The sequence below is a fragment of the Gallus gallus genome, chromosome 1 (genome assembly GCF_016699485.2).
Source record: "Gallus gallus isolate bGalGal1 chromosome 1, bGalGal1.mat.broiler.GRCg7b, whole genome shotgun sequence".
NCBI lineage: Eukaryota > Metazoa > Chordata > Aves > Galliformes > Phasianidae > Gallus > Gallus gallus.
In genome coordinates this window covers 91,664,536-91,686,606 of record NC_052532.1, presented here as the reverse complement: position 1 = coordinate 91,686,606, position 22,071 = coordinate 91,664,536, and the positions used below count along the sequence as shown (strand labels likewise).

General features: G+C 45.5%; 2 protein-coding genes across 18 annotated transcripts in view; one reads left to right on the top strand and one right to left on the bottom strand.

Annotated features, from left to right (window-relative positions):
• Nucleotides 1-33: 33 nt before the first annotated feature.
• Nucleotides 34-6,790, bottom strand: MPC2 (mitochondrial pyruvate carrier 2). Its single transcript, NM_001278124.2, has 5 exons — nt 6,595-6,790; nt 3,141-3,181; nt 2,057-2,141; nt 925-1,036; nt 34-278 (listed from the first exon to the last, which is right to left on the bottom strand). The coding sequence occupies exons 1-5, from the start codon at nt 6,698-6,700 to the stop codon at nt 221-223; spliced, it is 402 nt and encodes a 133-aa protein (NP_001265053.1). The 5' UTR covers nt 6,701-6,790; the 3' UTR covers nt 34-220.
• A 550-nt stretch (nt 6,791-7,340) lies between these two features.
• Nucleotides 7,341-22,071, top strand: part of DCAF6 (DDB1 and CUL4 associated factor 6) — an 80,782-nt gene continuing 66,051 nt past the window's right edge. For 16 of the 17 annotated variants that reach the window (XM_040664178.2, XM_040664163.2, XM_040664171.2 and 13 more), the window contains exon 1: nt 7,341-7,561. In XM_040664178.2, coding sequence (XP_040520112.1) covers nt 7,468-7,561 — 94 coding nt within the window. In that variant the 5' untranslated portion in view covers nt 7,341-7,467. Of the gene's footprint in view, nt 7,856-22,071 lie in introns of all 17 variants that reach the window. The other variant, XM_046912710.1, reaches the window with a different exon arrangement.

The window sequence follows — 22,071 nt, the reverse complement described above, 5'->3', positions numbered from 1 at the left end:
TAAGTTCTCTGACATAAGACATACAATTTTTACTTAAATTTAAAAGGCGGCATTTTATTTAAACGTCTGGAGATACTTTGTTATTTGCACTTAGAAAACACATGTTCTCTAGATTTTCAGATTTCCTCTTTCAGTTTCTAAGAGGATAAAAATATTAAAATTAGTGAAGCTAGGTTCAGTGGGGAAGGGTTTTGTGCGTTGCTGGATTTGACCTGTGGAGTTAGGCATCTTTTTGCAGTAGCTGCTCTTGTTGTTTTGCTTTCAGCTCCTGATTGTACCTATTGGAAAGAAAAGCAGAGAGTAAGGCTAGAGCTCCAGTTACAGTGTCTTTGTAACAATCTATTCTGTAAAAGAGGTTTAAAATTACAAATAACTTGAGGGTAGAGACTCAGAATAGGGTAGTTTAGTTTATGTAAGAAGCTCCCAATTAGTTGCTAAGTTTGCATTATTTTTGTCCAGTACTTACTAAGGGAGAGAATGCCAAATGATCCCCTCAAGAAATAACCAAATTAAAAAACAAAAACAAAAATCACATCGCTGTGCTTAAGGACCCTTTGATCTGACTGGAACTGATTGATTGGATTCAACAATGAAAGCTGACAGAAGCACAAAGCTTATGAAATGGTGTAGGCTTTTTGTCAGACAGACCTACAGCTTTTAAAGAATGCCTTAAATTCAGAAACTACAGCTCACACAGATCATCCCTTAAAAAGTGCTCTAGCTGTAAGGAAAATATGTAGAAGCTTCCCTGCTATTCATCTGGAAAACTAAACATGTAGCAAAACGTAATGTTTAATTAATTGTCGATTTCCTCTTGCCTGTTGTACTGACACTGAAAGCTGGCCGAATTTATAACTTCATGATTAAGATTAGGTGGTGTGAGTGCTTAATTACAGCATGCAGATAGCCCTTCTTAATACATACCTCCATATTCGGAAGAGCTGGGAGCCACCAGCACAGCCAACGAAGAAGTTCACCGCAAACAGGCTCCAGTTTTTAGGAATAATAACTAGAGAGTACCTTGACCAAATAAGGCCTGTTGAATGAAAAGGCAAGTCAGGAGACATTACGTTTTTGTCATTAAAATATTCAGACATCCCCTCAGTTTGGGGACGGAATCATAGGCTAGTTGAAGTACACCAGTCTTAACAACTTCATGGTGGACAACTGTTTAGCTTATAATCATCTGTTTCTCACTTAGAAGCATAACAAATGCCAGCGAGAGAGATACAGGTATGAGCTTCATTTTTCCCCAATGACATAACCAGATCATAACCATTGATCATAGTCCTAGTATCAAATAAAGGTTCTCTGTACTCTGTGCAGCAGTCTAAACCTCAATACCCTGGCACGGCTGCAGGGTAGTGGCATTTTGCTGCAGTACATCCAGTTTGCTGCACCCATTTGGAGATCACAGAACATATCATGCAAAGCACAAAGCACTAAGCCAGACATCAGAATTAAGTCCGTAGAAGGAAGAAGGTGGCAGCTGTAGTTTTGGTTCTCAGCTTTAGCTGCCACAACTTCTTTTACCAGATTTTGTCAAGGGCAACACTTGAGTATGGAATATTGATTTTGGCAGTTTGAAAACTCATGGCAGACAGCAGTGCAGTGGTCTATATACCACTGCTTCCAAGCTCCTGTAGCACGTGGAAATTCTTTCCATCTAGCATTGCTTAATCCCTTCAAATCCATTCTAAAAAAGCCACCATATTCTGGACTGATTTCAAAATTTCTTAACCTGAACGAAGCAGAAGAGTTTTATTTCCTGGAATGAAGGGTATCAATTTGTAACTGGAGGGACCAAATTCATATCCTAACTCAAAACAATTTGCTCTGGACAATTCCAAATAAAGACACTTGTATAAAACTATTACGTACTCTCATAGATTGAATACCAAACATAAGCGTGTCCTAGAATTACCACGTAACAGTGACAGTGAGAGCTAGCATACTGAGCCTTTTCTATGTAAGTGACTTAGTGCTGACAGAATACAATAAAGAGTGGATACAGTTGTAGAGAGAGTGTACAGGTACAGAGTACCACTGGCTTTACCTGTGGCCATTAACACTGCAGACTGTGCTGTGCTGAGCTTTTCTGCCGGTCTGGTCATATCAGCCATTCCAGCGCATACCAAACCCTGCAAAAAGAAATTCATTGAGCCAATCCAGTACCAAGACCTATCAAGTGGTTCAGAAGGGGAAGACTCTGTATAGCTCAGAGCTTATTCTGTGTGCATTATGCAGAAGATGGGGTGTATGAGCTCAGTAATTACTCTTGGAGACCCTGTACACTTGTAGTCCTTTGCGGATGAAATAACCCAGTTATGGGGGTTGTGATTAGTTTGCAATGAAATCCCAGGCAACTTTTGGTTGGTTACAAGGTTAATTCATGCACAGCTGCTCTTAAAAACAAACTGGTTTTCATGCAGCACAGATAGGCCTTCCTGCATCTTCACCAAACAAACAAACGAACAACTATCTGTGTATTAGCTCTTACGACAGAGCAGCAGACAGCAACCTGCTCAGAAGAGTTGCTTTATGCTGAGGCTCAGGAGCACGTTGAGTGGGAAACCTTCAGCAAAAGGCAGAGGTGAACCCCAGAGAGTTCAACACCCATCTAGACTGACAGAGAAGGCAACCTACAGTGTAGAGCATCACGTGTTCCCTGTGGATCTGCTGTTCACAACAGCAGGCTTATGAACCACTTGGCAATAGGAAGAAGAGACTGTATCATTGCTTGTTATCAAACAGGTATTTCAAGCTATTATTTACTTAATTTGTACAAATTATGACAAGGATGTCCAGAATACATGCTTTCAGAGTTTTGAATTACGACAGTTCATGCCTACCTTAAGCAACAGTGAGCGTTCAATAAAAGAAAGCTTTTACAAAACTTTCTATGTGAAGCATACAGCTTTTCCAGGAAGCACTGCTTTTTTTACCCCCCTGTATCCCTGGAGTGTTGCACTACACATTTTTTCACTCTAATATTTTTCCTCCCCACCTACTAAAAATCAGAGCTTTGGCTTTGTGACCTTTATGAAGCCTCACTTACCTGCTGGGAACTATTGCTTGCCCAGTGACTTGCTGCAGATTGCCCTCTAATGAACAGACATGAGTTGGCATCTTTTACTTACCCATTTCATAATAGGTGCCCAGAAGAAGACTGTCTTGGGACCTGAAGGAAGAATGTGGGGAAAAATTAGATTACTCAGTGAGATGTGGCTGTTTTAATGCTCATAGTAAGTTTTGAGTTATTGATGATTTTGTTGTTGCTCGTAGTGTTTTTTATTTGTTTTTGTGTGTAGATTTTTTTTTAGTATAGTGAATTGCACAGTGATATTGTGTAACTGTGCATATATTGTGCTTTATCACCTAATGCTCATATTTCATTCACTCTGTGCATCAACTTTTAGTTGCGTAATCAGCCCACCCATTTTTGCAACAGATGAGGAAGAAAGATTGGCATTCCTACTTTCAAGCAAACAAGTGTGCTGCAAGACGTATTTATATTGCAAATATTGAGATCAGGCCAGGAAGAATGAAAACAGTTTCTGTATGAAGATTAAAACTTACACTATTACCGAACAAACAGGATGAGAGTTTGAAATCTTTGTAAACTGAATCTAAAACTGACAACTAATTTCCTTCCAATACTTGAAGGGAGCACATAAACAGGAGGGGGAACAGCTGTTTACGAGGGTGGATAGTGATAGGACAAGGGGGAATGGTTTTAAACTGAGACAGAGGAGGTTTAGGTTAGATATTAGCAGGAAGTTTTTCAGCCAGAGGGTGGTGACGCACTGGAACAGGTTGCCCAAGGAGGCTGTGGATGCCCCATCCCTGGAGGCACTCAAGGCCAGGCTGGATGTGGCTCTGGGCAGCCTGGTCTGCTGGTTGGCGACCCTGCACATAGCAGGGGAGCTGAAACTACATGATCACTGTGGTCCTTTTCAACCCAGGCCATTCTATAATTCTATGAATCTTGTAAACTGTAACCATGAAATATTTTGTTATTGGCACTGTAATAAGTCAGACCCTGCTCCCTTTCCAAATCACAACCCATTTCTTCATGCCACAAAAGACAACCTACACAGCAGCGTTAGATGGTTAAAGAGAGAGTACAAATTGCAAACCAGTAGCAGCACGTTCTCATGGACCTCTAATGCACATCTCTGAGTAGGCAGGTCTTTAACCTCCCGCCTCAGTATTTTGCCAATAGTCAAACAAGGATTATGAGGATACAGAAAGGAGAAAAATCAATGGAGCGGGACCTGGAAAAACATCTCTCTCCTAACTACATATATCCTAACCACATACATCCTACAGAAATAGCAGTTGGTTGGTTAAAACAAAGTGTTGTAATGCTACACTGGCAATATGCAGTCTGTCAGCTGTGCCAGACATCGTTAATCTAAGAATACTGCTCCAAGTCTTTTAAAGAAAGACCAGGATCCAAAACGTCCACCCACCACACTGGGGTACAGTCAGGGCACTGGGTCGGATTTTGTCAAAACACATGAAGTTCGAGGCATTGCTAGGCAGATAACATGCGAGATGAAGCCAACTTTCCACTATAATATGTTACATATTATGAGTCAAAGTTTTAAAATGGAAACAACAAACACTAGGACACTGGTTGTTTGCTTTTTATGTGTGCTAATATTTAACTAACAATACAGCCTTACAGGAACTATTTATACAGCCCCCTTGTGTTTAAAGCCATGACTGGGAACAACTAGCCACCAGGTTTCTGCAGTGAGCACACCTGAAGCAACTTATAACACAAGGGATAAGATTTGCTGTTACAAATACCAGTTGTTCAGTCACCTTAAAGCCAGCTAAGCCTTATAAAAGGCACGACTGCAACACAGAATGCAACAAAAATGAGCTTGGCAGCTTTGCATAAAGCTCTAGGACCCACACTGCTTGTGACAGTGATCAAGTTTCAGGCAGCAGCTAGTAACTTCTAGCAGATTACTTTTCACCTTAAGAACAGAACGTTTCTCCCTACAACATTTCTTTTTTTTTTTTTTCCTCCCCATGGTGCAAATTTGGTAATAATTCGGTAATTTCAAACCACTAAAAAAGTAAGGAATGGCTGAAGACAAGGCACGAAGCCAAGCTGGTTATAAGAGAGTTATAAGGCTGTTAAATCCTCCAAGCGGAAAACCCTCCCCAGAGATGTTCCAGCAAGGAGGACTCCCCAGCCAGGGCAGGCTCTTCCTAGATGCTGACACCCAGACATTTGCAAGGACAAATCAGACAGCAGCTCCTCGGGACCAGGATATGCTAATTTGAACACCGTGTGTGTAAATAGAAGTTTACTTTATACTAAGCGTATCATAGAATCATAGAATCGCTAAGGTTGGAAAAGACCCACAGGATCACCCAGTCCAACCATTCTCCCTTCACCAATGGTTCTCGCTAAACCATGTCCCTCAACACAACGTCCAAACGCTCTTTGAACACCTCCAGGGTCGGTGACTCCACCACCTCTCTGGGCAGCCCATTCCAGTGCCTGACCACCCTTTCAGAGAAGTAGTATTTCCTAATGTCCAGCCTGACAAGCGTAAGAAGTGCTTGTCCCGGGGAGCTATTTAGACAGGCCAGAGGAACCCAGGAGGCCAAAGGAGGCGAAGTACAAGCCCAGCCCAGGCCTGCACAGCTAAGAGCCACACTCCCCGCACTACAGCAGTTGACATGCAGCAGTTGACTTCGCTGTCCTCCAGCAGCTGAGCTGTGCAGTGCCAGTCGAACAAACAGCTCTTCAGAGCTGGCATTTTCCTGGAAGCATTCTTTGTGCCAGGAAAGAAGCAAGCATTGTTCGTCCTTCCCTTGCTGCAAGCGATTTACAATTTCACGACAGCAGCACTCGATGTCATTCCCAAATTAGATGAGCCACTCGGTTATCTCCAGGAGATACGACGTCAGCCTTTCATTTGTAACCTACTGTAACCTACTTGCTTGCAGTCACAGTGACACCTATTGCTCAGTTCCTCAGACCCATCTGCACGGCGTTCGGGGCTGAAACTGAGCAGCAGAGGCTCGGCTTTGATACCCGGTTGTTTTGGGGCTTTTCTCACCAGCACCACAGCTGTGTGGGGCTGCCGCCTATTTACGGCTTCCGGCTGCGACGTCCACATCCACTCACGGTCCGCCAACGCGAACGTTAACACGCTTATATCGCCCTAACGAATTCGCTACGCGGGTCCGGACGGCGGCGCTTTTTCCCCTCCGCGGTTAGAAGCCGCAGTGCGAATTCCAAGAGGGCACCGCTACGGGATGGAGCAACCGCCCGAGCGCCAAAGTCCGTTCTCACAGCACACATCCCAGCTAGGTGAAGAGTCAAGGATGCGGCGCACGGGAGCCAAGCGCCGGCCTATGGGACGCCGCGGCTTTATCGCGCGTTCCGCGGCTGCCCCGCGCGGCCTGTTTGCGTGACAAGCAGCGCTGCCACAGCTCTCCCCGCGCTGACACGCTGCCCTGAAGCGAAGCTCCCCGCCAGGCAGCACCGACCCCTCGCTGAGGGGAGCCCGCCCCAAGCAGCTGCTCCCCACGTCCAACCCCCTCCCCTCCCCCCGCCGTTACCGGCCGGGTGGTTGTAGAAGGGCCGGAACCGCGGCGGCAGCATCAGCTCGATGCGGTCGAGCAGGCGGTGGTAGGAGGCGCGCAGCCCCGTGACGGCGGCCGCCATGTCGGCACAGCGAGAAGCTCCTCGGCGACCGGCGTGTCGGCGTACCGCTCGGTCGCACTGCCGGCGGCTCCGTTCCCCCCGCGACCCGCCGTCCTTCCGCCGCGCCCCGCCCCCGCCACCCTCGCGCCGGAGGGAGGAGTGTAGAAATCCCGCGCTCTCATTGGTGGCTCGGATAGGGGGCGGGGCAGGGCGGAGAGGTCCGCGAGCGGCGATTGGCTACCGCCACCTCGCGAGGCGAGCGGAGCCGGCGCTCTGGGCAGAGCGCCGCCGGCCTTCTTTGGGAAGGGCACGAGAGCCGTCCCCGTGCCCGGCTCAAAGATGGCCGCGGGGACGGCTTCACGCTCCCAATCAAGATGGACGGCGCGGGAAACCCTGCCCCGCGGCCGCGCGCCCAGACCTAAGATGGCCCCCTCGTGGCTTCACCGCTCAGCTCATCTGCGTCACTCGTTACCTCCACGACGCCCCCGCCCCAGCGAGGAGGCGGTGCTCCCAGCCCGCGCGAGAGGCGGGGCGTGTCGAAGCACCGCCCCTCACGCCGCTCCCCCTCCCCCCCGCTCCCGGAGGCGGGGCTCCGCGGGGGCGGGGCGCCCTGGGGGCGGGGCGCGGAGCCTCCGCCGGCCCCGCCGCTGCCGCTGTCGCTGACTCGCTCGCTCCGCCGCTCTCCCGGTCGCTGCCCGTCGGTGCCGCGGCGCGAGGCGGGCGCCGGTTTCCATGGTGATCGCGCGGCGCGGCCGGCAGCAGCGGAGCGCCCGGCCCCGCGCGGGGCCATGTCCCGGGGCCGCTGCCCCCACCTGCTGTGGGACGTGAGGAAGCGGAGCCTGGGGCTGGAGGAGCCCGGCCTGCTGCGGCGGCACTACCTGGGTAAGGGCGCGGCGGCGAGCGGGCCGGGGAGCGGCGGATCCCCCCCCCCCCCCCCCTTCCCCCGCGGCGGCCGTGCCCGGCCGCCAAGTTTCCCCGCCCGCGTGTGCCGCCCCTCCCGCCGCGGCCGGGGCCCCGCGAGGGGGGGAGGGGGGAGAACTGTTGCTCGAGGCCGTCCCGAGCGCCTCTCACGGCCGTCGGCTGCCGTTGTTGGCCGGCGGGAGGGCGGTGGGGCGGCCGCGTTCGCCGCCCACGTGAGGAAGCGGCGCCGGTGGTGTTCCTCGGTAATGGCGGAGGGTGCGTGCGTGCCTCGACCCCCCCTCGCTGGCTACGGTGCTGCCTGCGCGGCTGGCCGTTACACGCGGCGTCGCGGAGCTCTCGCCTTCGGTGGGCTCCGCTGGCAGCGAATCCCCGGCTTTGTGCCCCGGGGGTGGAGCGATGCCCGCTCCCGAGGCGAGCCGCGGGGTGCCCGCTGCTCTGGCGGTGTCTTCCTGGCTGCCGTTGAAGCTCCCTCGATTCCCGGCGGAACGGGGGCGGTGTGCGAGCGATGTCCGCGGACCCCAAGCGCTCGGCAGGGTGGGAAGGGTGAAGGAGAAAGGAGAGCCCCCTCCTGGGGCTTCCACCTTCTATACAGGGGCTGTGTGCTCGTAAACGCTGTGTGAAAAATTGTGAGGTTGAAAACTGTTGATCCTCCCGACTTCGGCTTGGTAGCTTCTATCCTGATGGCAACGTGTGGTAGCCTTAGCTGGGGCTTGTCCCAACTTAGAATCTCACAATAGCTCGGGTTGGACGGGACCCACAGGGATCACTGAGTCCAGCCCCCGGCCCCACACACGACCATCCAAAATCCAAACCGTGTCTGAGAGCGGCGTCCAGACATTCCCTGAGCTCCATCACTGGGGGCCGTACCCACAGCCCTGGGCAGCCCGTTCCATGCCCGCAGTCCTCTGCTGCAGACCCTGTCCCTAACCCCCAGCTGCCCCTCCCCTGACACAGCTCCATGCCGTTCCCTCGGGCCCTGTCTCTGTCACACAGAGCAGAGCTCAGCGCTGCCGCTCCACTCCACTCCCCTCGTGAGGGGCTGCAGCCGCCATGAGGCCTCCCCTAATTCTGGTGGTCAGATGCGAACGACCCTCTGCCTGGGCACGTGAGGAGTGTTCCTTCTGCTTGCTCCTGTTAGAGCAGAAAAGCCTCGTGTTAAAATTGGGGCTGCAGAGTGTAGGTTTTTAAGGGGCACTGTGAGACTTTTTGCTGTGACGTTACACTGGCTCTGATAGTTGACGTGTGAAATTTCATCAGTAGAAATCAGTCCTAATTTTATGATGATCTATGCAGAGCACTGCTCCCGTGCGCTATACATAACCAATTAAAAACATCACTCTGGTGACTGGAGTAAGATCTTATTGTTATGGGTGTTCACTGAACCAGAATGTGATCCACAGCACTGTAGCATTTGAGGACGTTTTCCCTGGGACAGGAGGGACATCCAGCTGGATTCATGCTAAGATAGTTACTGGTGGTGGCAAGTATTATTCACTCCTTCAAGTTTGTGCCTTAGGCTGCGGCTAGGAGTTGGAATCACATTCTGGGCTTAGCATGTAGTGTGCCTGTCTTGTAGAACTATCACACTTGTACTCAAAATGGCATTTACTGCCCAAATACACCCACCAATGGGATTGCTTGTCAGAGTGGTCTGCTTGTGGCTGGGTTTAACCCATGGGAGGCCTGTTGTGCTTTTCATGTGCTGTCCTGGCGTGTGTTATGGGTCATCTTTTCACATATCAGCAACTCTGAGCGGGACTGTTGCTGTTTGGATGAAGGCTGTGTTGAAGTCATGTGGGTGGTGGTGGTTGCTGGTCCTCCTGGAGCTCATCTGAACTGGGAGTGAAACCTGTACCTGTCGGGCTTCCTCAGCAGCCTGAGGGCCAGAACAAAGGAAGGACAGGCGTCCTGGTTTGGCTTAGCAGGAGTGCTATGAAACAAATGCATTGTCCATGCTTTTTTTTTCCCCCTCCTTTTTTTGGTAAATTTGTCAAAACAATTATACAGAATAAAATAGATTGTCTTTTTGCTGCTGGCCACCCTTTTCAGCCAGCAAAGCAGAAGAGAGGTCTCGCAGCAAGAACCTGACAATGCAGTTAATAATGCATTGGAAGACACATTGTGTTTACCGATGATAACTGTACAGAGAACCATTGACTTGGATAGTATCATTTTGCTACCAAATAAAATACAGGCAGTACTTTGGTGCCTATGCATTGGAGGGACACATCTAAGAAGGAACTGCTGTTTCTTATTTACCCTGCGTTTTGGTTTCATGTGAACTGGCAATCAAGTGGCACTCTATTTATAGCCCCTTTCAGCTCTCGAAAACAGCTGCTCCAAGAGGGATCTGCACATCACATTGTGCCTCCCCATGCAGATGGCTCGCTCTGGGAATTTATATCCTTGCAAAACTCTGCCTGATTTTGTAAGATCTTCTAATAACTGTCCTCAAACGTGGTCAGTTTAGGACAAAGTTGCAAAGGAAGGTCTAGTGGAGGTGGGCCAATGTGTACGTGCCTGATATGTGCCCTCTGGACGTCATCATCCATTAAGAATTCTCTCTGGGTGCTGGAGGGATAATATGGGTCTTATGTCTATCTGTGGTAGCTACATTTTCTTCAGCATTTGTAGGCTAATTAGTCTCCATTTCAAACAGTGCTTGCATCTGAAGTCTCCAGAGAAAGCCAGACTGCTCTAGGAGGCTGGCAGAAGCACTCTGTGCTCTGGTGCACTTTGGCCTGTCTGATGCTGGTGGGTCGAATCCTGCTGCTGGGTCATGGTGGAGGCTGAGCTTCACGTTGAAAAACGGTGTTAGTAAGCCGTGGTTTCCTATTTAAGTTCTGCTTTGAAACTGGCAAATGAATTTAGGAGGACAAATTCAGAGACGTGCTGCTTTCCTAAGAAATCTTGAGTCAGTTCTGATAGCAGCTGAAGTGTTGGGTGTTGTCAACATGAGAGCCTACGTGTAGGTTAACTATAGCATGTAATTATCTGTCTAGAGTAGTAATGGCTCGGGATTCTTGTAAGAAGGAAGTGGATGCATAATTCCTCTGAAGTATTTAACGTGACAGCTTTATTTGCTTTCTGTGATGGCCGTGCTGCTGAGGATGACTCCGAGTGGCCGTGAAGAGGACTGAAGACTGCTTTTAATATATATTTATTTATTAACTGGCAGAGTGGGTTATCTGCAGAAACATTATTAGTCTAAAATAATTTGCAGAGATGAATCGGTCGCACTGTTTTGCTCAGAGTGATTGTCAGGAGTTGTGCTTGAGACAGTCAGAGCGAATTTCAGACTAAGTAGTTTCTCCCTGGCCTCTGATACTCTTACTGGCATCTGGTTTTCTACCATCTTCCCTTGTAATGGGAATTTTTGGAGCTTTCAACATTTGTTAGAGAGAGCGCTGTGGTGCTGTCTGCTGAGCTTCCCTCCGCCTTCTCAAAGAAAGCTTTCATATGCTAGGGCGTATTTTTGTCTAGGTGTGCAGTTTGTAATACTGTTGTTTTCTGACGCTGTTTTGTAAGAATCAGGAAAGGTTTGAGATCTACAAATCAACTGTAAGCAAAGCAGTAGTGAGGTTAATTGTGGTCAAATTTTGTAAAGCTTCAGCAGCTTTTGCTGCAGGGAGAACTGGAAGTGTATCATTATGCAGATAGTTAAGCAAGTTCTCCCATTTCCTCATCAGGCATCGTTAGCTCCCCCTCTTTACCAGGGTGAGCCATGGCAAAACTGAAACTACTGACAGATTGGAAGCACGTCTGTTCGTAGGTAGGGCTGAAGAACAAGGTGGGTAAGGCCAGCAGTTTCAATATTGGCTGTGTTACAGTTGGTGACATTATTGGTCTGTACAGCCAGCAGTGGCTTACTGAAGGTGGGTAGGATTGGGTGTTACTTTAAAGTCAGCTTTCAAGGTAAGGGCTTTGTAGCTGGTGCTGCTGCAGACTTGGAGTTAGTCTCAGGGCATTTAATTGGCCCTTCTTTAATTCTTTGCATAATACTTCTGATGTTATGGTATTTTCAGGTGCACTCTTACATTGCGCATCCTAAACCTTTTGCATTAATTTTCTTCTCCAGCATAAATTAAAGAGGCTACATCTGTCACAGCTAAAAAAAACATAATTGGGAGAGGTGTTTTATGCCGTTCTTCGTTTTATAAGTCTGGCATGTCAACTGCTGCTTGAAAAAAGGAGCTCTATAACTCCACCTGTTTGTTTGCTTGCTATTTTAGTATCTGTGGCTTAACTTTCTGGTGTACTACATCTTCCACTGTGCTTTGTTTTGTGCCCAGAAAACCAGCTCTGTAGTAGTTGGTGTGTGCCGGTGCACACCAAATGCATTGTGAAATAAGATTGACCGACAGAGACAGCCGAGCTTCCCACATTTGCTTTCTTAGTGATGTTTTCTTAGTAATAGGAACTGTTGCAATCAGAATTGAAATTTGCAGTATAATGAATGAATGAGAAGAAAATACATCTTTGAAGCAAACCCAAATACCTTTAATATGCCCCATCTATTATACGTCTGGCAGGAAATTTGGTATGGCCGTTGGATTTTCAGTGGTTGTACAGAGGAAGGCGTACCAGAAGGTTGCAGGAAAAGAATGCTACTTTGTTAATTATTAAAACCTTGGAGAGGTACCCAACCTTGATTGGGTACTGCCTTAAACATACTGCTCTGCTTTGTTGCTCATGTTTTGTCAGTAAGTACGCTATACTTCGTGAGTGTTGTCCTCTAAAGGATACAGATGGGCAATTGAAAAAGCAGTGTGTTATCGAGACGTGTTGATAACGGATTGGCTTTGGAGGATTTTAACGAAGGGAATACATCTGAAGCAAATTCTGTGATATGATCCCATTGAAGCTGCTACCAGATAGCTGAAAGGCACAGTGCATGCGTGTATCAAGTCATGCTCTAAGAATGTTGGGAGTGGTCCTAATACATAAAGAATAAGGGGGTTTATTTTTTTAAGTTCCAAATAGATCAACCGAGATGATCAGGACAGCCATTTAAAAGGCTTTAATGCAGCGATTTGTAGAAAGTAGCACGCTATCTATAAAGCAAAATGAAAATGTAGTGTAGCAGTATCATCTGGACAAGGTAATAAATGAAGGGAAGCTGGTTAGCTATAATTTGGTACATAAGGGGAGCTCACTACGGAAATAGCTATAAACCAGCATAACCTAAATAAGGAAGGTTTCACGTGATGGCTTTCTGCATTGGTGAAGTTATTCCACATTATTCCACCTGTAGCTTAATTGAACTATGCAAATGGAGACACAGAAGCCAGTTGCACTTGAAAGCCTGGAAGTAGTCCACAGCACAGTGCCACACGGCTGTACATTTGCTGGCTTGTTTTGCTGCCGTTTTGGTGATCTTTGCTCGTAGTTAATGGTACCATTGGCTTGACCTCACTTACCTTTTCCTTGTATGTTCCTGTGGTTTCATTGTTTTGCGTTACTGTTTCTGTTTCCTTATTTTTGTCCCATCTTGCTCCTCAAAGCAGGAATTGCAGCGTTGGCAGCCACTTCAGTTTGTTTTCTGTTAAACGGAAAATTGATACACAGAATATAGGATTACGTGGCGCTTTGGTCGCTCTGTTCTGAAATAGGAGAGCGAGATTGATAGGAATGCAGCTTCTGTTTATGTGTATTAATTTGTGAAAAAACCTGATTTTCTATCCTTTGGGAACGTGAGAGTCCTTTTAAGTTATCTTCAGTTTTGTCGCCCCTGCTCAACATGAGCTAACCAATGAACTTTCTTCGTTTTAGTTTTTAAGGGATTACCCTTTCCTGTAATATCTGTGCACTGAACGTTAATCACACACGTTCATGGTTGTCAAGAACAAATAATAATATACACATATATATATAGTGTAATACATAAATGTACGTAATAGTGTGCTGTAGTCCCAAAGCTTTGCATATTTGATTAGACTATTTGAATTACATTCAGTCTTAGGATGCAAATATTGTTTGCTTCATATACTTTGGAGTCTAAATCTTCCCATACAGACAGCTGGAGTCTATAGATCTGCGCGTGCTTTATGTACCTTCTCATTTTTTTGATTGCAGTACTTTCATTAAATTTATACAGTACGCTTTTAAAGTCGCTCAGTACAAAAGAAATGCTTTTGCTTTGTAAATGACTGCCAGTTTCTTGATACAGAGTATTTCAGACAGCTTCGTCGTTTTGTTGCACCTTGATCTCGTAATAATGAGTCTGGGATACATGAAAGCTGTCTCTTTCTGCAAAAACAAATTGTGTTCTGCATTTGTACATAGGTTGCTCTGAAAGTAATGCCTCCTGCTTATTTCCACGTATACTACAGCAGATAAAAAGAGCACAACAGTACTTTTTGACAAGAGTGTGTGCTCAGCTACAAAGCACTATTTTTCAACAGCCACCACCATTAACCAAAATGCACAGATGTGCTGATCAAGACACTCTTCCTTTTGTGGTCTAACAGCTGTACACAGCTGTCCAGAACATGGCTTGTCTTTCACTTTGGTAAAACACACCACCCACTGCCTCAGTGTGCTCACATCCACTGATTCGTCTCCATCAGTGTTCAGTAAGTTTGAATGAATGTCAGTGGATGGTATCTTCTCTGCATGGAGGAATTCAGTGACACCTCTCTGCTCTGTACACACTTCCATGTCAGATGCCATTGTGTCAGACTGCCCCTCTGTTGCCATCTGTCACACAGCAACAGCATGTAACAGAATAATGGTGGGAAGGTTCAGCCTCTACTGCCATACCACCAACATCCACCTCAGATGTCACGGCCAGCAGTATAACATAGGAGGCAATACTTTCGGAGCAGTCCTCACGTTTCAGGATGGGGCAGTGATGTGGCAGATCTCTTTAGTTATTCTTTCTTTCTTTTTTCTTCTTCTTTTTCCTTTTTTTCCTTCCCTATAGTCTTCCTCCAGTTGGGTTGTTTCCATTAATTGCACGAAGGCAGACCTTTGAGCATATATGTGCAGTCACTGTTAAAATGTTGCGCTGCAATATGATGAGTTGTTATGACTTTGCTTGTGGTTCCTGATCTTCTTTGATTTAAATGTCCCCGAAATAGCCCGGTGGGATATAGCTGATCATGTATCAAGAACTTGTTGATACTTGAAACTAGTCCTATCCTGGCAATGAGGAAGAAGATCAGTCCGTTATTAGGTATGCCAGCCTTCAAAGTAAGCTGGAGCTTTCACTAACGAAGTGCAGGTCTCAGCTTTTCCTTGTCCACCTTTGAGGTTCAGTGAGTTACTGATTCAGATATGTCACAGATGCTTTAGCGTAGTTTGATTCAATAAACACTGAAATATAAACACAACAAAATGCAATCAGATAAACATCAGTGAATTTTAATGTATTTCTTGAATGGAGTGTAGGCTTTCCTTGGGAGACTGAACACGTGGATGCTGCTGCTCTCTATTTGATAGGTATCATGGGGAAGAAGAGGTTCACCCTTCCTTGCCCTGTGAACTGAACATGAGATGAACATGGTGACCTTTGTCTAGCTCTGTTCAACTACTGAAATGTCACCAATGTAGGTTATATTGCTTTGTAGCTACTTTCTGTAACGAGTTCCCGTTATTTACTTTTCCTAAGGAGGGAAAGAAAATGAGGTTCTATTTGTTTTTATTCTATATGCCCTGAAAATGCTCTTGAGTGAAAAAGGATGAACGCATGCGATCTAATGCACCAAACAACTTTCAAAAGCAAGGCTGGTTTTGTTTCCTCTGTTTTTAATGCCCGCTTATCATTCGATTTATGTCGGTGTTGCTTGATAGTCATCTACTAGTGAGACTCAGGTTTCTGCTTCAGCTTTTGATGTCACCTCTTTTTAAACTCTAATCCTGGGCAATTTCTGAGTGTTTATACACATGTAATCTCACAGGGATACTTATCTGTATCTGTTACGCCGTGTGTCTCTACTTCACTTCTCGCTCCAAAACAGATGGCTTGTAATTCCCATACTGCCCAGCATTAAACAGTATTTTAAATGAGGTAAGTGTACTGAATGGTAAAAGCTTCATTTCAGTTCTGCCCTGTCCAAATTCCCAGTCTTACCAAGACGTCTTTGCAGGAAAGGCAGAAGGCTTTTTTTTTGCCGGAAGGCACGTCTCCTTAGATATGCTGGTAAGCTTCTGTTTAATCGCTTCCTAATCTATTTAAAAACGTGGATTGAGTTAGCTTAGGCAACTTTAAATAGGAGACTTTCTTTATTTTTATTTTTATTTTTTTACCTTTGTCCAAAAGCAGCCAGGGAGTAATCGCACCGTGAGTTGTGCCAGCTGGTGGGGAGAGGCAGCAGCCGCTGCTGGGCACTGAGAGGCAAATGGGGACCTGGCAGTGTGCTTAAGGGCTGATTCCAATAGCTTTTTCTATGCATCCATTTTTCGTGCTATGGTAGTTGTCTGCCTGAATGTGTGGAGGTGACAGAAGATCATAGTTGTGCTGCCAGCGGTCGTCACTTTTGCACTGGGGCAGTCATATCCCGTTTCTGCTTCGTAGACATCCTCTGCTCTTGCTGAAGCATGGAGCCTCTAGTTAGCCTCAGGTGTCATAAGAAGTGCTTTAAAGAACCAAATGAATAACCAACCTGCCGAAAAGGGTGTGTTTTCCTTTCTCCTGTCACAAAACCGCACTGATTTATCCTCTGCTCAGCTGTAATGTGTGGCAAGAACTACACAGAAGACCTTCTGTGGGCAGCCAGAGTGGGGACAGGATAGCTGTCAGAATGTGGTGTACTTGTCAGTGAAATCCACTTAGTACTTGCCACTGTGGCATGGTTGGTCTCTCACGAGTTGTTATTTAGAATATGCAGATAAAATGCTGTCCCTGGGATTTACACCACGCTTATGCTATGTGAACCCTTTAAAAATTGATATTAATATAGTTGATTTTTTATTTATTAAGTATATTTCGAGCATAAAATGTGGTGGACGCTAACCAACAACTGAACAAGTTATTCATGATTATTCACTTTAAAGCACCAATGCTTGTAGTCTTGTCAATGATGGGGCCCTATGCAAGCTTACATTCAGGAGTGGGTGCATTTGGAATCTGAAATACATTTGGAAGTTAATTACAGACGCTTCTGCTAATGCAAGCACATCTTATCTGTGTTATTACCTCCAGTAATTTACTCTTGGAGCTTTGGTAGAAGAAAACAGAAATGGAAGTCTTTTCCAGGATGGTTACTAATTATCCCAGGATGTATAACATCACAGGGCCAGCTTTTTATTTTGTTTTATTTTAATTTCGGCATATCTTGTTTTGTTTTTTCTTGTGAGATTGTATTTTTTATCAGTATACTCACCAGGAGACTCCACCAGAAGACCTGCTGGGTTGGAATTCTGGGCATAGGATTGTACCTTGTGTAGTTTCTGTCTTAATATGTGAAAGTTCTGTGCTTCTAAATACATGAAGCTTATTCTGAAGTGTCTTAGGATTTAAGCGCAAGCTTGATTAACACTAAGTCATCTGGTGCTGAGTGTTTAGAAACAAAGCTCTCAGAGATTAAAATGGCAAGTAGGTCTCTTCACAGAAATTAAACTATTTTGTGTTTCTGTGCAGTGTTGAGACCTTTAATCTAGATGAATTATCATTAAAAGTAGGGAAGAATTTGGGTTATCTGTTCTGAACTTAAATCATAAAGAAGCAGTTGTCCGCAGCAACTTGAAAGGTAGGCTTTTAAACACTGATAAAAGCAAATGGTACTGTTTTGGGGGACATTTATACAGAACTATTAGGAAATCTAACAGTGTGTGGAACAAAGGACCGGAGGGTCACGCTAATGGATTTGGTTTCTGGCACTACTGCTGATTCACTCTCTCATTTGATAAATTGCTTTAGTTTCCCGTGTCACAAATTCAGTGTGTATAAAATGGGGCCGCTCTGAGTCTGTCAGCTAATACGTGTTTTTCAAGACTTCCATTTGTGTTCAAGGATTTTAGCATGTCTTGATGAAATGTAATGCGTTGCTTATTTTCTGTAGTCCTGTTAACTGTGTGATGTATGGAGACTTCTGTTTGCTGTATAGTATATTCAGATTTATTTGTTAAGGAAAAACAGTGAGACACGAAACAAAAGATGTGAGGACTGCTCCAAAAGTAATGCCTCCAATGTTATTATGTTGGCCCATAGTATCAGAGGCAGATTTTGGTGGTATGGCAGTAGAGACTGAACCTTTCTGCTGATATTTCATTGTACTTTGTTACTGTGTGGCAGATGGCAGCAGACGGGCAGTCTGACAGAATGGTGTCTGAGGTGGGAGTGCACGTGGATCAAAGCGGTGTCATTGAACTCTTCCGTGTGAAAGAAATGGCACCCAGTGACATTCAGCAAGCACTGATGAGCGTTTCTGGACGCCAGTCAGTGGATGTGAGCACAGTGAGGTGGTGGATGATGCGTTTCAGCAGTGGTGACAACGACACTGGGTCACCTCCGCTGGTACAGATTGTTACGAGTGCAGCATGAAGGCTCTTGTTTATTGCTGGCAAAAATGCACAGCTGATGGTGATGGCTATGTTGAGAAACTGTGTTTTGTAGATGAGAATTTGCTCTGTCAAATAGTGTTGCTGTGCTCTTTGCAGTAATTTCCACGGAAATAAATAGGAGGCATTACTTTTGGAGCTCCCTATATCTACTTAGTCATTGTGCGGAGTTTGACACAGTCCAGCCAAATAAACCATTTACAAATTAACTGGACTGGTCATCCTCTCATGAGGCAGCTTCACAAATGTATAAACTCAATGCCGGAGGTCCAGGAGCAATTTTGAAATGCTCCTGGAGCGGGATACTATGTGCTCCGCAGTGGGAACAGGCTCTGGCTCTGTTTCAGTTTTAAACTAGGGCATTTCAAATGTCACAGCAAGCAAGCACCGAGGGACTTGGCCTCAGGAAGAGCCAGCTTGACTTAAATGAGCATTTGTTTGACAAACAGGATCTATTCGTGTTTTTCAGAATAAAGGTTACCTTTCAGTTTCACATACTGTGATGGTGCAGCTTTGGATCAAAATTTGCTTATATTTCTGTACGGCACAAATGCACTTTCAAGTCTAGAGCTTCTTCACGAGATGATCTCTACTTCTTCAGTGGAAAAATCTGGAGTGAATATAAGGGTTTTATGTACTTGAAGCATTGAGCTTTTCTGCTGTCATGTGTTCTGAAGTACCATCGTGAGGTGGTTCTCTGGAAAGGCTTGTTGGCAAGACATCATTGGTTTGACATTATGTGCAGGGTAGCATATTGAAGAGATAACATACAAGTAAGCACCTATGCTTTCTTTTTTGCCTGCTTTCCCATATTTCAGCTCGTGTGATGAGTGCATCAGATGATGCTTCTTCCATACATAAAATGTGGCCTTGGGAATGGTCCTGTAGTCTAGTTTCATAAAAAATGTTTTAAAAATATATATTGATCACTGCGCTGAGGGTGTCTCTGTACCTTGAGTCTTCAGTAGTGTGCAGTGTTTGGTGAAAGTGGGTGGATGGCATTGAAAACCACCTGAAAATGGCATTGATCATTATACTGAGAATGGTGGTATCCCCTGAGGTTTCAGAAGTGCATGGTGTTGAGTGAAAATGGGTGGGTAGAGTGCTGGCTTGATAGCTCTCCAGATTTCAAATACATAAACACTTCACAAGGAGGTCACCACTACCATCTGAAATTTCACAGTGCTTGTTTGCTTTTCTGTTTTTTTCGTAGCTAATTTGACCTCAGGAGTTTCAAAACAAACCTCACAGATGTCCAATGAGTTAATGCCTGTCATGACAGCTTGGTCACTTGACCTTCTCATAAACAGACTGTACTTGAACAGAAGTAATTATGTATTAAGGCATCTTTTCATTAATTCTCCGATGTCACGTATTTAAGCAAAAAAAAAAAAAAAAGGCAGTTTTTGGCTTTTACAGAGCCTGTCCACACTGTTTAGCAGAAAAAAAGTCAGCAGAGGTCTTGAGGCCAGAAAGAATTATTCCGAGCTTTTGTCAAAAGACTGCATCTCCTCCACTGTCTTAGGTGAAGGGAGATCCAGGAGGGCCACCTTTGCTAGAAGACAGAGGGAACAGGTAGCCGTTGCAGTAGGTGAATGAGAATTAAGGGTTTGTCAGGATGCCTGTCACCCAGAAGTGCAGAGTCCTTGAAGAGGAGAATTTGACTTTTAGGAAGTGTAGCGATAAGAGTTGTGACAAGGAATCTTAAGAATGAAGAATGAGTGTAGCCTGCTAGTTAACAAGATAGGGCACTGAAAACAATACCGTTTAATGTGATAAAAAATATGAACGTTGCAAAAAACATTCAGGTGACTTAAATAACAGGAAATTATAATATTTATTTACTGCTGAGCTTTTTCACCAAACCAGTGAACTTACTGAAGTCATTGCTGCAATACGAGGAACGAAGATTTTGTGGACTGTTAAGTCAGCTTTTAAAAGCAGTGAATGCAGAAACAGTATTTTCTTCAGATCAGTTTGTTCGGGTAGTTTTGTTTTTATTTTAGGAAGAAAAAACACATTCAGAATCTGCTGACTCCAGTTTTGCATTATAAGATAAGAAGAAAACTGAGTGGATTGCTTCTAGCTTATTTTAGTACTTTATCAAGTACCACAGGTTGCTCAGAAAGTAAGGTCTCCTGCTACAACAGCTACAAAGGGCATAATAGTGCTATTTGATAGAGCAAATTCTCAGCTACAGAATACTGTTTTTCAGCGTAGTCACTACCATTAGCTGTGCATTTTTGCCAGTGATGAGCCTGCATGCTGTGCTTGTAAAAATCTGCACTAGCGGAAGTGACCCGCTGTTTCACGGCTGCTGTGATGGTACGGCTAGGAAAATGTTGCCCATGCAGTCCATCTTTCATTGGCCTGAAGAGCTAGAAGTCAGGAGGCAGCAAATCCAGACTATGCAGTAGGTGTGGTGGGACAGTCCAGCCAGGATTAGCAGTGAAGTGCTAGACCAGGCTGCCCAGAGCCACATCCAGCCTGGCCTTGAATGCCTCCGGGGTGGAGCATCCACAACCTCCTTGGGCAACCTGTTCCAGTGCATCACCACTCTGTGAGCGAAAAAATTCCTCCCAATATCTAACCTAGGTCTCTCCTGTCTTAGTTTAAAACCATTCCTCCCTGTCTTATCACAGTCAATCCATGTAAACAGCTGTTCCCCTTCCTATTTATATGCTCCCTTCAAGTACTGGAAGGCCACAATGAGGTCTCCTCGGAGCCTTCTCTTCTCCAAGCTAAACAAGCCCAGTTCCCTCAACCTTTCCTCATAGGAGAAGATGTCAGTGAATGTCAGTGGGTGTCATTTTTTCTGCATGGAGAAATTCATCATGTTTGCTCCACACATACTTCCATGACAGACGCCATTTTGTCAGACTGCCCCTGTGCTGCCTTCTGTCACGTGGCAACAACATGTAATGGGATACTGATGGGCAGGTTCTACCTCTACTGCCGTACCACCAACATCCGCCTCTGATATCGAGGGCTGACATAATAAAATTGAGGCATCGCTTTCGGATCAGCCAATGAAGAAAGAAAGGTTTTTGGAGGCAAAACATTTTGACACTTCTAAAATGTCTCTTACTCATCATTAGTCTCTGTGCTATCTGAATTTTCTGAGATCAGCCTGATTTTGGGTAGCAAACAGCCCACCAGCACTGTAGGAAAGGTACTGGAAAGAAGTTTAACTCTATGCTATGATTCTAAATATATGCTGTTGTTAGAATTTTTGCTCTGTCTACAGCTATTGCAGTCAAACAAGGCTAGAAAGGCTAATGCTGAGTACTGCACCACTTAATTAGTAAGGTAGTATGTTTTTAATTTGTTTTTTAAAGCTGCTTTAGATGTGCTTAGAAACAATTGCTGTACAATCATCCCACCCAGTCATACATCCTCTTAAACAAACAAAAACAGTCCTTCGTAAAAGAATATTCTTCAGTCTGCTGTGGTACTCAAGCTGTATTAGTGGAAGTCTGGCTGCCAAAGCATGCCTTTTCAAGGAGGGAAGGCTGGATGCACATTTACTGAGGTGCTGTTGTAGCTGCTGGAGCTTGTAATGCTTGGAGAGTCCCCATGTCTTTGAGGGTGCGTGGCACTGATGTTCTGTGCCTGCTTCTCAGTGAAGTGTCTGGCCTGTGGCAGCCTGGTTTGTGAGGCATCAGCTGAGGATACCAGGTGGTCTTTTTTTGTTGTTCAGGAGAGTGTATGGGACAAGTGAAGACACAAAGAGGAAACAGTACAGAGGAGGAACTACGGTTCCAAATTTGTACTGGAATGCCAGAGGCAGTAAGGCTGGGTGCCTAAATGGGGCCTCCCATTTCACATGAACCAAAACAAACCATGAAGTATAGAGCTTTCTGATGTGGGGAGGGTTCTCTTCTCTTGCAGTTTTTCTTTCTGTGGCTCCTTAGTTTCTTTGAGGGGAAGTTAATTTGAAGTGAATGCAGTAGCTGTGGTATTCAGAA

Coding starts and splice junctions, on each gene's coding strand:
- MPC2 (NM_001278124.2), bottom strand. CDS start 6,700: ATGGCGGCCGCCGTCACGGGGCTGCGCGCCTCCTACCACCGCCTGCTC. Junction 3,182..6,594: donor CTTCTACAACCACCCGGCCG/GTAACGGCGGGG, acceptor TTCTTCCTTCAG/GTCCCAAGACAGTCTTCTTC. Junction 1,037..2,056: donor TGCAGTGTTAATGGCCACAG/GTAAAGCCAGTG, acceptor TTCATTCAACAG/GCCTTATTTGGTCAAGGTAC.